Source organism: Salvia hispanica, chromosome 6 (assembly GCF_023119035.1).
Source record: "Salvia hispanica cultivar TCC Black 2014 chromosome 6, UniMelb_Shisp_WGS_1.0, whole genome shotgun sequence".
Classification (NCBI taxonomy): Eukaryota; Viridiplantae; Streptophyta; class Magnoliopsida; order Lamiales; family Lamiaceae; genus Salvia; species Salvia hispanica.
The window spans coordinates 22499830-22515380 of NC_062970.1; the positions used below are offsets into that span (position 1 = coordinate 22499830).

Genomic DNA, 15551 nt, shown 5'->3' on the forward strand with positions numbered 1-15551 from the left:
GAGATTGGTGGCACCCCGTAAAGTGCAAATTAAAGAGAGTGGGTGAGGAGACAGAAAAACACAGATAAGCAACTACGTATATAAACTATCTACATCTTTATTGATTTTTTAAAGAGAAAAACAAACAAATTTTGCAAAACCTCTTGAAAGAGTAGTATGCTCCTCTCTTCTATTAATAATTTCCCGATGGATACTAGGGCTAAGCTGCATAAATAAAAAATTAATAATAGGTACATCATTCTATTCTTCTAAACAAGCAAATACAGGCCACAAAACAAGCCTGCTTATTCCTCTCAACCGCAATTACGAGGCACTCAGACACAAAACAAAACCTCAAATTCTCCATATCTGAAAGTATTATTGCCTTCACTCTCTCTCTCTCTCTCTCTCTCTGCATGACACCAGGTGAAAGAATCAATAAACATCTCTATGCATACTCATTCCTCTTCGGCATCCAGCAATGAGAACGAGAATGGATAGAACTTGTAACCGTCACCCTCGTAGAACTTGTTTTGGAACTCCACCCAGTGAAGTCTCAGTGCATGCAAGAAGGCACTCAGAGTTTCCATCACCAACAGCACACCAACAGTGGCGCAAATAAAGATAATAATGCCAATTATAAGGATGAATATATTGTTATATCTGCACCATTGATCAGTTTCTTAGTAGGTAAAATAAATCATTATAGTACACCAACAGTGGTGCAAATAAAGATAATAATGCAAATATTTTAATGTTCATGTTATAGACATCTCAGACATAATAAAAAACGCTAATGAAAGAAATCAACTCACCCCCATGCAAGGAGGAGAACTTTTTCATAGAACACAACTGATAACTCAGAATGCGCAAGGCTGAAATCACAAAGGCAAAATGAGCTATAATGAGAATATCTAGTAAAGTTCAGCAGTAAGACTGAAGGAATGGAGATGTTTCATTGCATTTGTTCAATAGCTAAGCTTTGTGGTAATTCTACATCTCAAAAAAAAAAAAAAAAAAATTGTCATGTTGAAGCTAGCTAGCTTCAGTGAGTTCTAAAATAAAACTGAAGAACAAATGTCTTAGTTTCTGTAACAAACTAAAACTACTAGTTCTAGTATTATTTGAAGGTTACAAGCTCATATACATACCTGAGTGCCCACAAACGAAGATAAGAAGCGGTATTTGAAACTGCACCAAGAACAAATTCGATTGTGTGTATGAGCTGATGTACAAAAACTTCACTGAATTCAAACTCCTCATGACCGTGGCCACCACCATTATGGTTTGCCCCAGATTGCAGAGATTCCTCAGTATCTGGAAGGGTTGCATAGGCCTCTCCCTGATGCCTCTGAGAGGTACGGTGGATAAAAGGAAGGTAAGATGATATGATACAAAATAAGCTACAATGATTGGTGGGAAAATAACATAAGAAAGTCTGAAATTGCATACCTCATGTTGCATCTTCAAAAGGAAAGGCTTTGGAAGCAGCATCCATGGGACGGACACAAGGGCCAATAGCAATAGCACCATCTGTGGATGGGTGAAATTGGCTTCTATTAGTCGAAGAAGTGAAAAATACAAAAGTTTCCGTTACATCTTGATGTAATATGAAATTAATATAGTCAACAGTTTTTTTAATTTCCATTTAAAAAGTTAAACCTGCAATGTCTTCTGACCAGTGAAAAGCTGGTTTTCCCCAAGCTCATCAGTAGGACTCAGAAACATGTAGATCATCACATGGTATAAATCAGCTTGGGAACCAGTGCACCATTTGACGATGATAAGGAGAGAAAGATAGCCAAAAAGGCTGTTCAGGAATATCATCTGGGGAACAAATTGGAACCTGGAATGGGAGTAATAAGAAAATGATACTTAGACATACAATAACTACATTCATAATAACATAAAGAAAGAGTATATATTGATTGATGCCAGTGATCGTGGATCTAATCAATGAAAGAGTTATCAGGAAAAACATGGTATTAAACATACCATGTGTTTATGCTATTTTTGAAGAACAGGGCATTAAAATAGCTCAATATTATTCCCAGGTTCATCTGTGCAACTCCAAGCAATATGGACATTTTCATTTTTAGTGAGTTCAGGAATGGAAGCTCACTGCGTGAACCATGCCAAACAGGATCCACTCCAAATGGATAAGTGTCTCGTCCTTTGATCAAACCAATAGTGGAAGCCTCACTGCAGTAAGGAAGTTCAGCATACAAAAGGGAGCATGCAACAGATTTTAAAAGATTCCAGATCAATCAGATACCTGCAAGTTGCATCACGACATACGTATGCCGACGGAGCAAATAATTCAAATGGCACGGAGAAAAACTCATTATAGATTAACCCAGTGTATATTGAGAATAGTGACATCAGCACAATAACGTAACGTCCACCGAATGCCATTTCCATGATATCCCCAAGTTTCTGCATTACATGGTATAATAAAATTAATATAAGCGTTCGAAGTTGAATAATACTAAAATATTCGAGTTAGAATTAAGGATTTTCCTGAAGCTTATATATTATGTCCAGGAACATTTTTTAATTATTTATATAAGAATTTAGAAATAATCCTTTAGGAATTCATACAAAAAAACACCAGAGGTTGTTTGAACAGTAGCTGAACATTCTGGCATTACTTAAGTTGTTCAATGTTCTAAAACATCTACACAACACTAGCACATAAAAGTATCCTACTCCCTCTGTCCCGCTTAAGATGACACGTTTTCCTTTTTAGTTTGTCCCAACTAAGATGACACATTTCCTTTTTTGGTAACTTTCTCTCTCCAATTAATACACTCAACCATTTTTTCTCACTCCTATTAAAATATCCATCTTTCTTCATCTCTTTACTTTAATACCTACCCCCACATTCTCTCTCCAATTAAACACTTTAACCCATAACTCCTAAAATCTCGTGCCGGCTAAGCAATGTGTCATCTTAGCCGGGACGGAGGGAGTACCTTTTAAATTCTACCCCCTGTTCCTTGTTAATTGAGGCATTTCTTTTCGGCACGGAGATTAAGAATAGTGTGTTAAGTGGATAGTGAATAAAGTAAGAGGGAATAAAGTAAGAGAGATGAAGAGAGAAAAGAGTAGAAGAGATGATTACTTTTTGCCAAAAATAGAAATGACACAATTATGTTGCACGTTGGAACTTCCCGAAACAGAAAAATGAATCTATTGACATGGAACGGAGGGAGTACTAAAAGTACAGTTTATCGGAATAAATATGGCGGATTAATAAAAATAACCTTTAGCAATTCCTATAGATTACAGATTTGCAAAGGCTAATGTAAAGGCAATAATCATCAAGTACTGTGTCATTTCATACTAATTACTGACAAAGAAATGATAACTACTGAGTACTAATTCATTAAAACAAAAGTGACATGGTGCATTCAGCTGGAGAATAGAATACTACAAGAGAATGAAAGTAACTGCTATGCATGTTACTGCTGCTAAAAACTTCTAAATAATTCAGAAGACTAGAACTTACTTGATTGGAGAGCTTTTTTTCTCTGACGATAAAAAACAATGTAGCAAGTAGAAGGCATATACCATGCCCCCAGTCCCCAAACATGACAGCAAAAAGAAAAGGGAAAGTGACAATGGTGAATACACCAGGGTTTGCTTCCTGATACTTGGCCACTCTGACATAAGACAATGAAATAGCCAGATATTAAATGCATTGTACTGCACATATACATTCATATATATACATATGCATAGGGGAGTAATCAATTGCTAACTAATTAGCAATCCCAAACTAAGACTAAATCTTAGCCATTAGATTAGAAGATCTAGTGGTTGAAATAATGACACATGGATTAAATTTTTAATTAAAAAAATTAATAAATAAAATTAGAATGTATTAATGTTATTCTCTCTCATTAAAATCATCTTAAAACTTTAAATTTATATAACTCTCTCGATTTAAATTATTTTTTCGCAAAAAAAATATCAAATTAAAGATAATTTTATAAGGATTCCAACGAGATCTCAATTGCATATGTTCCGACGACGTTCGGATGATGAAATTTGATATTTTTTATTTTAGTTTTCGTAAATGTTGATAATCAGATTTTTATCAACAAATACATAAAACATATCAACAAAACCATGTAAAAATCTCAATAAATATGTGTTGATATTTTCTTGTACTAGTATTGATATTCTTATGTCATATTGTTGATATTTGTAATACGCTATGTTGATATAAAAAAACATTCACGAAAATTATCATATGATAACATAATAACGATATTACCCTTTTGTTGATATTTTGTCTACTATTTATTGAGATTCGTAATATTTAATTTCATGCACTCATTTTAAAATCTAAGGGTGAAGATTTGGTCTTGATTTTGGATTAGGGTGCTATAAGCATTAGAATATGACCATATATATATATATATATACACATATAGGGGAGTTATCAATTGCTAACTAATTAGCAATCCCAAACTAAGACACATGGATTATATTTTTAATTAAGAAAATTATTAAATAAAAATAAGGGGTATTAATGTCGATTCCCTCTCATTAAAATCATCTTAAAACTTTAAATTTATGTAACTCTCTCGATTTAAATTATTTTTTTGCAAAAAATATATCAAATTAAAGATAATTTTATAAGGATTCCAACGAGATCTCAATTGCATATGTTCCGACGATGTTCGAATAATGAAATTTGATATTTTTTATTTTAGATTTCGTAAATGTTGATACCCAAATTTTTATCAACAAATAAATCCAAAATTTTCAATATAATGCATATAAAATCTCAATAAAACCATGTAAAAATCACAATAAATATGTATTCATATTTTCTTGTACTAGTGTTAATATTCTTATGTCATATTGTTGATATTTGTAATACAATATGTTGATATAAAAAAACACTCACGAAAATTATCATATGATAACATAATGACGATCTTACCCTTCGATATTTGACAGGATTTCACTTATTGACCAAAGTGCACCCCTAGACTGCAATATTATATATGCTAGACTGCAATTGTATATACGCTAGACAACAATCTACTGCAATCTATAGATTGCATCTAGCGTATTGGATATTGCAGGCCGCGTCACCTTGCAATCTAGAGTATTGGATGTTGCAGTCCGCGTAAATTTACCCTTGCGAATTTTTTATGATTGTCATATGACAGCTGATTATTCGTCCACGTGTATAAATGATTGGATAGGAATGGTGGTATGGTGTTATTTTAAGAGGAGTTGTCATTTTAATGCATCCCTATATATATATAGGGGTGCGTTAAAATGACAACACCTCTTAAAGTGACACTATGACACCACGCTAGACTGCAATATTATAAACGCTAAACTACAATAGTATTAACGCTAGACTGCAATCTATAGTGTATTAGATATTGCAGACGAGAAAAATTATAGTCTAGCGTATTGAATATTGCATTCTGCGAAAATTTACCCTTTTGAATTTTTTATGATTGTCATGGCAGCTGATTATTCATCCACGTGTAACAATGATTGGCTAGGAATGGTGGTTTGGTGTTACTTTAAGAGATGTTGTCATTTTAACGCATCCTATATAGGAACACCTCTTAAAGTAACACCATTCCTAGCCAATCATTTGTTACACGTGGATGAATAATCAGCTGTCATGTGGCAATCATAAAAAATGCTCAAGGGTAAATTTTCAAGAAAGGGCTGCAATATCTAATACGCTAGAGGCTGCAAATTTTCCCGTCTGGAATATCCAATATGCTAGACTGCAATCTATAGATTGCTTGGTGTCACAATGTCACTTTAAGAGGTGTTGTCATTTTAACGCACCCCTATATATATATATATATATATAGGATTGTGTTAAAATGACAACACCTCTTAAAGTAACACCATACCATCATTCCTAGCCAATCATTTGTACATGTGGACGAATAATAAATTTTGCCATGTGGCAATCATAAAAATTACTCAAGGATAAATTTTCACGGACTACAACATTTTCCCAGACTGCAATATCCAATACAGCTGAAGACTGCAATCTATAGATTGAAAAGTCTAGCGTTTATACTATTGCGATTATAGCATATATAATATTACTAAAGTCTAAGCGTGGTGTCACAGTGTCATTTTAAGAGTGTTGTCATTTTAACGCACCCATATATATATATATATATATATATTTTTTTTTTATTTAGGGATGTGTTAAAATGACAACTCATCTTAAAATAACACCATACCAACATTTTTAGCCAATCATTTGTACATGTGGACGAATAATCAGCTGCAATGTGGCAATCATAAAAAATTCGCAAGAATAAATTTACACGGACTGCAACATCCAATACTCTAGATCGCAAGGTGAAGCGGCCTGCAATATCCAATACGCTAGCGCTGCTATGTCTATAGATTGTTGTAGATTGTTGTCTAAGCGTTTATACTATTGCAGATCTAGCGTAGTGTCACAATAGTGTCATTTTAAGAGAAGTTGTCATTTTAACACAACCTATATATATATATATATATATAGGGGTGCACTATGGTGCCACCATATATATGATAACACCATACCACCAATATAGTCCCGTTAGATCTCATCTATGGACGCTAGGATTAAGTTTCGTGAAAAACACGGGTTTGAAATCTATCGTATTAGATATTGCAGTCGTGGTAAGCTGCAATATTATTGTGGTAAGACGCAATATTCAATGAATAACACTCAATCTGGTAACGTAAAATTAGAAATTTTCTATTTTACCCCTCCGTATTTTTACACGTGGCAGCATGACATGCGCACGATTTTCAGATCCAATGACATAAAATGGTGGTATGGTGTTACAATAAAGAGGGTTGTCATCTTAATATACATATATATATATATATATATATATATAGGTTTGTGTTAAAATGACAACTCCTCTTAAAATGACACCGTGACACCACTTATACAAGAATATTATAACGCATACACAAGCAATATTCAATACAGTTGACAGCAATCTGTCTAGCGTGTTGGATATTGTTGTTCAAGAAAAATTGTTGTATAAAGACCAAAGCAAATTGTCTGCCCGTCTTTTTTGGGGGTCTTTTTTTTTTTTTACCACGTGGTAGCTTATTATTCGTCCACGTGTACAAATGATTGGCTAGGAATGGTGGTATGGTGTTATTTTAAGGGGTGGTGGCACCCTAACATGCCCCTATATATATATAAGGATGTGATCATATCATAACCAATATTTATGGTGATAACCTAATAACCCTCATTTTATGGACGAAAAATATCATTTTATGGAACAGAATATCATTTTATGGAATAAAAGTATCATTTTATGCATGCTGATAAAATATCGTGTATAAATATCATTTTTAGTAAAAATGATACTTTTGACCCATAAAATGATAGGGTTATTAAGTTATCACATAAATATGAGTTATGATATGATCGCACCCCTATATATATATATATATATGTGTGTGCGCGCGTGTAGAGAAAAACAACTGAATTCTAAGAGTGCTACTAAACTTAAAATTTCAGGTTAGGACCAGACACCAACATATTAATGATACACATTATGTATCAAGGTTGAACAAGTCAGTGTTTCTAGGGAAGCATTAGTAGCATATTTGATTTGCAGTGGTAATTCACGTTTAAGAAGTGGGTCCACTATTACAGTTAGTCATCTTTAGTGAAAAACTTACCCATAAGCATCAACTATCTCTTGGAAAGCTGTTGTGAACTTGTTTGTCCGGAAATATGTGGGGGGCATCTCACGTGTGTGCAAGACTTGGAAAATAGCCTCAACTTGAGAATTGCAGTCATGTGTTGCCTGATGCAACACATCCTGGATCTGCACAAAAAGGAAAATTCTCCATATTAGGAAATTGTCTAGATTTTGAAATTCTAAATTTGACATTAAGAACAAGCTTTGTGAATCAATGATCCATAACCCCTTCGACGGAAATACTGTTACCCCGACCAAAGAAGGGGGGCAATTTAGAATAAATGGTTCCAATTACCTGTTTAGTTGCAAAAATAGGACTCCATCCTTCTGCTACCAGGCATTTCTTGGTGACATCCATACTGAGCATATTCAGAGTGTGATAAATGGCTTTCTCCTTCCTCACCTTAACGAAAATAAAAATACTTTTATGTTTGCAGTTGCACTAGAAACCATTTAACCCATAAAAAAAAAAAAACACAAAAAACATGAAGAGCTGCGATTTCAGCTAAGGGGGTTCTTTCTAAATGATGAGTGTCTTACCAAGATGTTCCAATGCTCAAACTGTTCTCCAATAGTTTGTAGTAAGTTTCCCCGATGAACGAGTCCTGCATCTACCGTAGTCTTTAGCTCTGATAGCCTCCCAGAGACCTTAAGCAGCAGAAGAAAAAGGTTTAGAATTTTGAGTGGTTGTTAAGAGTATAAAACTAGTTATGATGTGGATATACAGAACAAGATAAGTACCTAGGTAGCGTAAGGAGCTAATGCAGAGTTTTTATTCCATTGGCAATAATATTAGGAAACCACATACCTCGGTGATCATTTGAGACTGCTTGCTAATATCCTCACTAAAAAAGTATCGATTTGCTCCAAAAGCATCACATATTTTCAGGATTTTGTTTTTCACCCTTTCTCCAGAAAAGAAAACTGCAAACACATTTTTTTCAACCTATACCATAAGAAACAATATGACTTCTCTGCAAATCATCCTTCTAGCCGGTATATATTGTTAATAGTAAATGCATGCATGGATATAATGTGTCACGAGAAAAACAGCATCTATGTTTTGGACACTTTCTACTACCTTTTTCCTTAGAAACTACAGCACGATTACTATAATTGGTGTCCCCCAGAGTATAGCACTTTACTTTTAAGAATATAGCACCACGCTCTACTTTATTATTTAACCTTGTAAATACCTCTTATTTACCAAAACAAAAACCACCACTTTTTCTATATAGTGAGCCTCATAATAATATCTATCAGAAATGGGCCACTCACCCGCTTAAAAGACCTTAAAAGGGGGAGAGGGTTATTACCCACACTTATATAGATGAGACAGAATCAACACCAAATCGATGAGGGACAAGAGGGGAGAGGGTTATTATATAGATAAGATAGGATCATCACCAAATCGGGAGAAGATTTAAGAGATTTTAACACGTGTGAGCCAGAATGAACATCAGACTTCCACATGTGGGTACACAAGACAACAGATAAGAGATAAGAGATAAGAGATAAGAGATAAAGAGATCCATCATCGACTTGGGCCCCGCTCGATACCATCAGTGTTGTTAGGGTCGTGGGGCGAACCAGGAAGATGAGGCAACGAGGCGCTTGCCCCATGAATCGGGGCACCCTAATGTGCAGAGGTATAAGTGAGAGAGATGAGAAGTAAAAGAAAATAACTGGGCAAATAAGCATATAAGTGTAGAGATATAAAGGAGAATATAGAGTCCCCATGACACATTAATGGCGAAATATGAAGTAGTAAAGCACTATTGATGAGTCTAAATGTTGTTACCCAATTACATTAGGAGAGAGAGGTATTGAAAGGATTAAGAAAGATGAAAATTAGAAGAAATTAAATATGTATATGTGCAAAGATATGAATCACCATAGGGAATCCCCATTACATATTAATGGCCGAAATGAAGCAGTAAAGCTCCATAAGTGAGTCTAACTATAGTTGACCAGTTAGAGATGGAGAGGAAAGAGATATTGAGAGGATCAAGAGACATGGGATTTAAATCAATTAAAGAGTTCAGAGATTTTAAAGAGGTATAAATGCATATGCATAAATGAGGGCGCCCCAGTCTCGCACCACGCACCTCAGCCGCGAACCATCTCTGCCCCATGCACCTCGTTCGCCCCACCCACCTCAGGGCGATGGCAGCGGCGCCTCAAAACCGCTTTTTTAACAACACTTGATACCGAATTAGAAATGGGTCACTCACCCCTTTAGGCCTTAAAAGAGGTTTATCTACACTTATATAGATAAGATGGGATCATCATTAAGTCGATGTGGGACAAGATTTAAGAGATTTTAACAATCTCCTCTATCCACTTTGACTACATCTACAAACTAATTTTTTTTAAAACCTGTGGTCATCCAATGTGCCATAGAGTTTGGGAACGGAGGGACTATTAAGAAGATAGCAAAACAACATCTATGTAAGTGATAAGACATTTTATTGACACTAACAAGAGGCATATACTGCTTGAAGAGCTTATGTGAAAATATAATCACACTAACATTCAGTACGTAAAGTATTCTACAAACTCAATGGCATGAGACTCAAATTTTTAGCTCAGTGTGAGATTTGGAAACAGATGAAAAGACACTGTATTCTTCACAATAGAAGTAGGTTGAGACAAATTATTAACAAATCAGTAAAACAGACTATAATTAAATCATACTCCCTCCGTCCGCGAATAGGTGTCCGTTTTTCCATTTTAGTCTGTCCGCGAATAGGAGTCCCGGTTCACTTTGACTATAAATGGTAATAGGGTCCCACATTTCACTATCTCATTCCACTCACATTTCATTTAAAACTAATACATACAAGTGGGACCTCTATTCCACTAACTTTTTTCCACTCATTTTTCTCAACATTTCTTAAAACCCGTGCCGTCAATAAATGGGACTCCTAATGGCGGACGGAGGGAGTAGTTGGTACATGCATGATGCCTTGCATAAATTGTTCAGGTTTACTTTTCAATTAAGTATACCTTATCCCCTGACACTGGGTCAACAACTGGCTGATCCACAGCAACCTGCCTCAGGAAAACATTACCCCTAGTAGCCCGGAACAAAATCCTCTCAAATGCCATAGACTTTTCCCTGGGAACAAGTCCAGTGATAAATCCCAGCCTGACTTGCTTGGATGAATCGGCTGTTGTTTCCTGTGAAACAGAACATCATTGGTCACTACAAACAGAAAATGCATTTACAAGAGCCTGTACCTGCTCAGATAACAACGGAATTTCCACAGACTCCTCCCCACCCTGATTTGATGAGTATTCCCTTTGACGAGCCTCAGCGCTACTAAGGGCAGAGTGAAAGAATTCACCAGCCTAAGGAAATGAAACAGAGTTCATGTCAGTATAGTTGCCAAGGTGTAACAGTGAGAGTTGAATGCTTTTCTTGTAAAAAGACCAAAAGTATAAAAGTGCAGAATTAGTTCAAACTTCATAGATTCAGATCATGCAGGACTCATGAGTACTTAATTTTATAAATGTGCTAACGTTATGCTTGATGATCAGATTAAATCTTGGAACATTTAGTCAAAGAAGTATCTTCAAGTGAAAAATATACATCAACAAAAAATATGACTCCATTTATTTATAATTAATGGTCCACATTCACCATTGTAAATCTGTGTAGTTCACCAACTTCAACCAACATCTACATCTCCTATGCAGATTGAATACCTTTGACCATCTTATTGCTTATTTCAGATAGAATGAAGCTAGAAAAGGTAATAAAGAAATATCAAATGTGAGATATTTTCCAAGTGGCTGTGGTTCTCTTTTCTTTGGCATTAATAGTGTTTTACCGCAGGGATGACGCTGGTATTATCTTGCAGGATTTATAATTCTCAATGATCAGTTGTTTTTGTTTAAGGTAGTGACCTACCAAAAAATGGAAATTTGTATGCATACTAAATCATACTATGGTAGCATTCAAATCTTTTGAATGTTAAAATTTTTAATAGCTTTTTGGCTTTTCCCCCTAAACATAAAACTAATTAGATGGTGAAGCAAAGTATGCGAACACTGAAATAAAGAATCAATACTTTTTCCAGAACAAGCTTGTACTCCGCTAGCTCATTGTAGGAATGCTGTAACTTATCGCCATTTGAATTTATCTCAACTAGCTCTGCCTCAAGATCTCCAAGTTTAACCTGAAATGAGATGGCAGTCTGGGTTAAACTTATTCAATTAACAGTGCCAGTGAAGGATTTACAAATAGCTAAGGACACCTCGAGGTCATCTAAACTGGCAATGGCTTCAACTTGAGATCTCACTCCAGTCACCAGTCCAGCCTTTGACATTTGGTCGCGGAAAAATCTTAATTTACGCGCCATTTCTCCAGATCTTTTAATCTACAGTGGATACAGAAACAAATAATAACTCAAGTTCTACATGGGGTAATTCAGGCAAAAAGCAATATCTAACATGTATTGGCAACAGTTTCAGTTGCAGCAAGAAAAAACCACAACATACAACTCTATATATAGGTGAAGCCAAGTAAAGATACACTATAATTGTGTCTTTTGTGTAAAAAAGGGCTGAAGTTTGTGTTGAGTGATGCTATCTCACTTAATAAGTTGGTAAAAAATGGTTATTTCATAGTTAATATTGTTAATAGTATAATAGATCATAAAACTTGGCCTAATAAACGAAATGAATTGATATTAACAATCTTTATATTGCAAAATAAGCAACTATTAACAGTACACTTGTGGAGTATGAGGGACTATGCTAGCCTTGATAGTTGATAAATTGATCAAAAAGGAAAGGGGAATAGCACTTTAAATTCATACCTGAATGGCGTATGTTCTCTGGAATGGGCTTTTTTCTGCATTTAGCTGGGAGAAGACAGCCAGAAATTGATTAAGATTCGAGATACAAGGCTAAGGAAACTCATAAAAAGTAAATACAGACACAAATTCTTAGAGAAACTGACACAGAAAAGAAATTACCAAATTAATGAGATCAGTAGGAAAGAATATACACGCACCAAAGGCCTGTGCAAGTACTCCATAGTTTCATAACAAATAGTTTGAAAAGTAAGGGCATAGTTTATCATCATTCCTTATTCCTACATTCCCGATCCTGATTTTCTATATGAGGGTCGAAACTTTGCATTCAATTGACGCCTATTGTCCAGAAACTTTGTTTCTCCCGCGAATTAATGAAATTTAAGCCCAGCCTTAAATGAAAGGTGATTTAAGAGTGGGGGTAAATGCAGAAAAAAAACATCTATATGATATAGCATCCACTGAACAACGATATAGCATCCACCGATTTTTAACATTAAACTAACTGGTATTATAATCATACTTAGTGAGCATACAGCTCCACTGTTGTACACTAAGTCTCAACTGCTATAGTACCATACTACAATTGGTGTTTCAATGTCTCAAAACAATACATTCTGCGAATATTCCTTGCCAATTAGACTTTTATTGTTCCTCTGGTCAATACACTGAGAATTGAAATGCATTTACTTCAGCTATACTCAATGGGAGTAACACTGTTAAGAGTGCAAAACAGCTGGATCCATCACAGCAACCAAACACTTCAAAGTAAAAAACTAGTATTTCAAATAACAACTCCTAAAGAAATCATGGAAGATCATAATTCCTTTCAGGCATATGAAAGCTTGCTGACTAAAGGAAGTTAAAATATTTATAATAATAGATGTTTCATTTTGTACAAAAACGGTTTTCCAAGAGTAGTAGTTAATCGGTACAGAGGGATGCACAAAACCAGAAAGTTAAGTGACACACTTGATGAACCTAATTTAAGAAACTGCAATTATCACGACCCAGGTTTTCTTCATTAACAAAATCACAAAACTATTTTGACATACTCAAGGGCCATAACATGCGAGGGCGACCTTGGATTTGGTAATTAACAAAATAAACAAGGAATAACACAAAAGTTGAACAATGAATAACACAAAATCATAACTCTGATAATTCCTAGACCTTACGTCAAATCATAACTCCTAACCCAATTAACAGAATAAATTAGATGCTTAAGCAAAAGCTATCTCCATCAACTAGCACATTAGTACAGAGTTCACAGTTACATCACACATATCCCATTCTCCATCGTCATAACAACAAGCAACGAATAATCGTCGCCAGTAACTAGTTTCTTAGTACCAAATTCACAAAACTCATAACCCTATACACATCACATTACCGCAAAAATAGCAATTGAATCGATTAGAACTAAGTAAAAACAGTAAAAAAAATTTAAAAAATAGCGTACGTCTTTGAATTGGATGAGACCGAGATCGCCGAGATACGACACAGCGAGGTGAGCGGACTCGATGGGAATGATGAGTTGCACGAGCTGCATCGGCTCAGAGCGCATCAGATCCATCGACGGACAACATCCCCCTCCCCGCTCTCCCATCTTTAATCTGTCAGATCAACTCAATCTCTCTCCCTCTCTCTAGAAATCTAGAAGAGAAAATCGTGATGTAGGAGTTAGATCATAAATAATTTTGAGATCAACATATCATTGTGTGAGATGCACGAGACAGAAATCGATGGCTGGTTGATTACTTTTCTATTTTGTTTTATTTTTTATTTTCTATTTTTCTTTTCTCTTCTTTAATTTGTGCCTCTTCGTTCGGCCCACAAATCAATCAATCTATCTATCCTAATATAAAGTGACGGTTTGATAAAAAGATATTTTTATCCTTTTCGGAGGGAAAATGTAAAGCTATTTTATTTACCCTTTAGGTCATTTTGAAAAATAGCAACTATTGGACAGAAAAGAGGCAAATATTATTTGACGAAAAAATGGTCTAATGAAAGAGTGGCTTCACAAACAAGATAAAACACCTATACATACACACACCTTTAATTGAATCTGCATTTTTATTGATTGATTTACTGATAATTTTATTTTTTATTGCAGCATAGCATGAATCTCGGAATCCAGCGACAGCTCCGACGATGGGTGACGAAAGCGGCATGGCTAATGGAGGCGGGGCAGTGGCGGCGACTGAATACGAGAAAGTGAGTCGCCACCTTCAAAGATCCGATCTTTACCGAAAACGACGGCAGCAAGGCAGCGGAGGCGTGAAACGAGCGGCAGGACAGCCGGGTGAGGCGACGGCCATTGCGAGTAAAGCAGAGCAGCACCGCGCCGCGAGGGAGGAAGGCGTGGCGGAGGAAGGAGAGAGCTTCGAGAAAGAGTGAGAGAGAAAGGAGGAGGACGCCGGAGGAAGATAGTACTCTTCCTTCTTGGATCATCCACTTTTGGGGATGGTCTTTGTATAAACTTTGTTTACATGATATATATGGGATGAAAGTCCTACTTAACCCTCCACACCGTGAAGGTGTTTAAAAAAACGTATACGGACTTTCAATATTTTCTATTTTTTCTATGAAATTTTAATTTGTTAATGTGAATACATGAACTTTTAGTTCTATAAATTGAAGTTGATGTGTACGTCGGATGTGTCAACGTGGCAAAAATGCGATGAGTATTAAAGGTGAAAAATACACGAACTTTCGTTGTTCTCTAGAATTTTCCCCGAACTTTGAGATTTACTAGAATTTCCCCTAAACTTCAAAAATTTATGATTTTTCTCCAACGATATATTTTTTCTAAATTATTTAATGTCAACACTTTTAATTTATACATATCAAAATTTATGGAGAGTGAATTTTTTAAAACAATACTTCGTATAAATAACATTTTTAAAATCACATCATTTAAATAAAAAAGTTATATGATCAAAATAAAAATATGAGTGGATGCAAATATTTACATGAAAATAATGAATTAGTGTATAAAAATAAAAAAAATATCGTT

At 35.2% G+C, this 15551-nt stretch overlaps 1 protein-coding gene across 1 annotated transcript; it reads right to left on the reverse strand.

The window, feature by feature from the left end:
- Positions 1–77: 77 nt before the first annotated feature.
- On the reverse strand, positions 78–14288 carry LOC125194221 (V-type proton ATPase subunit a3-like). The gene is made up of 18 exons (XM_048092329.1): positions 13992–14288; positions 12533–12577; positions 11969–12091; positions 11783–11890; positions 10950–11060; positions 10716–10889; positions 8515–8652; positions 8247–8354; positions 8002–8109; positions 7684–7832; positions 3491–3644; positions 2255–2415; positions 1975–2181; positions 1642–1825; positions 1432–1512; positions 1131–1330; positions 795–854; positions 78–642 (listed from the first exon to the last, which is right to left on the reverse strand). The coding sequence occupies exons 1-18, from the start codon at positions 14136–14138 to the stop codon at positions 438–440; spliced, it is 2463 nt and encodes an 820-aa protein (XP_047948286.1). The 5' UTR covers positions 14139–14288; the 3' UTR covers positions 78–437.
- Between the last annotated feature and the right edge of the window lie 1263 nt (positions 14289–15551).

What these genes read in the sequence shown, in the direction of transcription:
- LOC125194221 (XM_048092329.1), bottom strand. Translation starts at nt 14,138, where the DNA reads ATGGGAGAGCGGGGAGGGGGATGTTGTCCGTCGATGGATCTGATGCGC. An exon ending in CCAGTTTAGATGACCTCGAG is followed by an intron (nt 11,891 to 11,968) that starts GTGTCCTTAGCT and finishes ATCTCATTTCAG; the next exon opens with GTTAAACTTGGAGATCTTGA. An exon ending in TTGAGCATTGGAACATCTTG is followed by an intron (nt 8,110 to 8,246) that starts GTAAGACACTCA and finishes ATTTTCGTTAAG; the next exon opens with GTGAGGAAGGAGAAAGCCAT.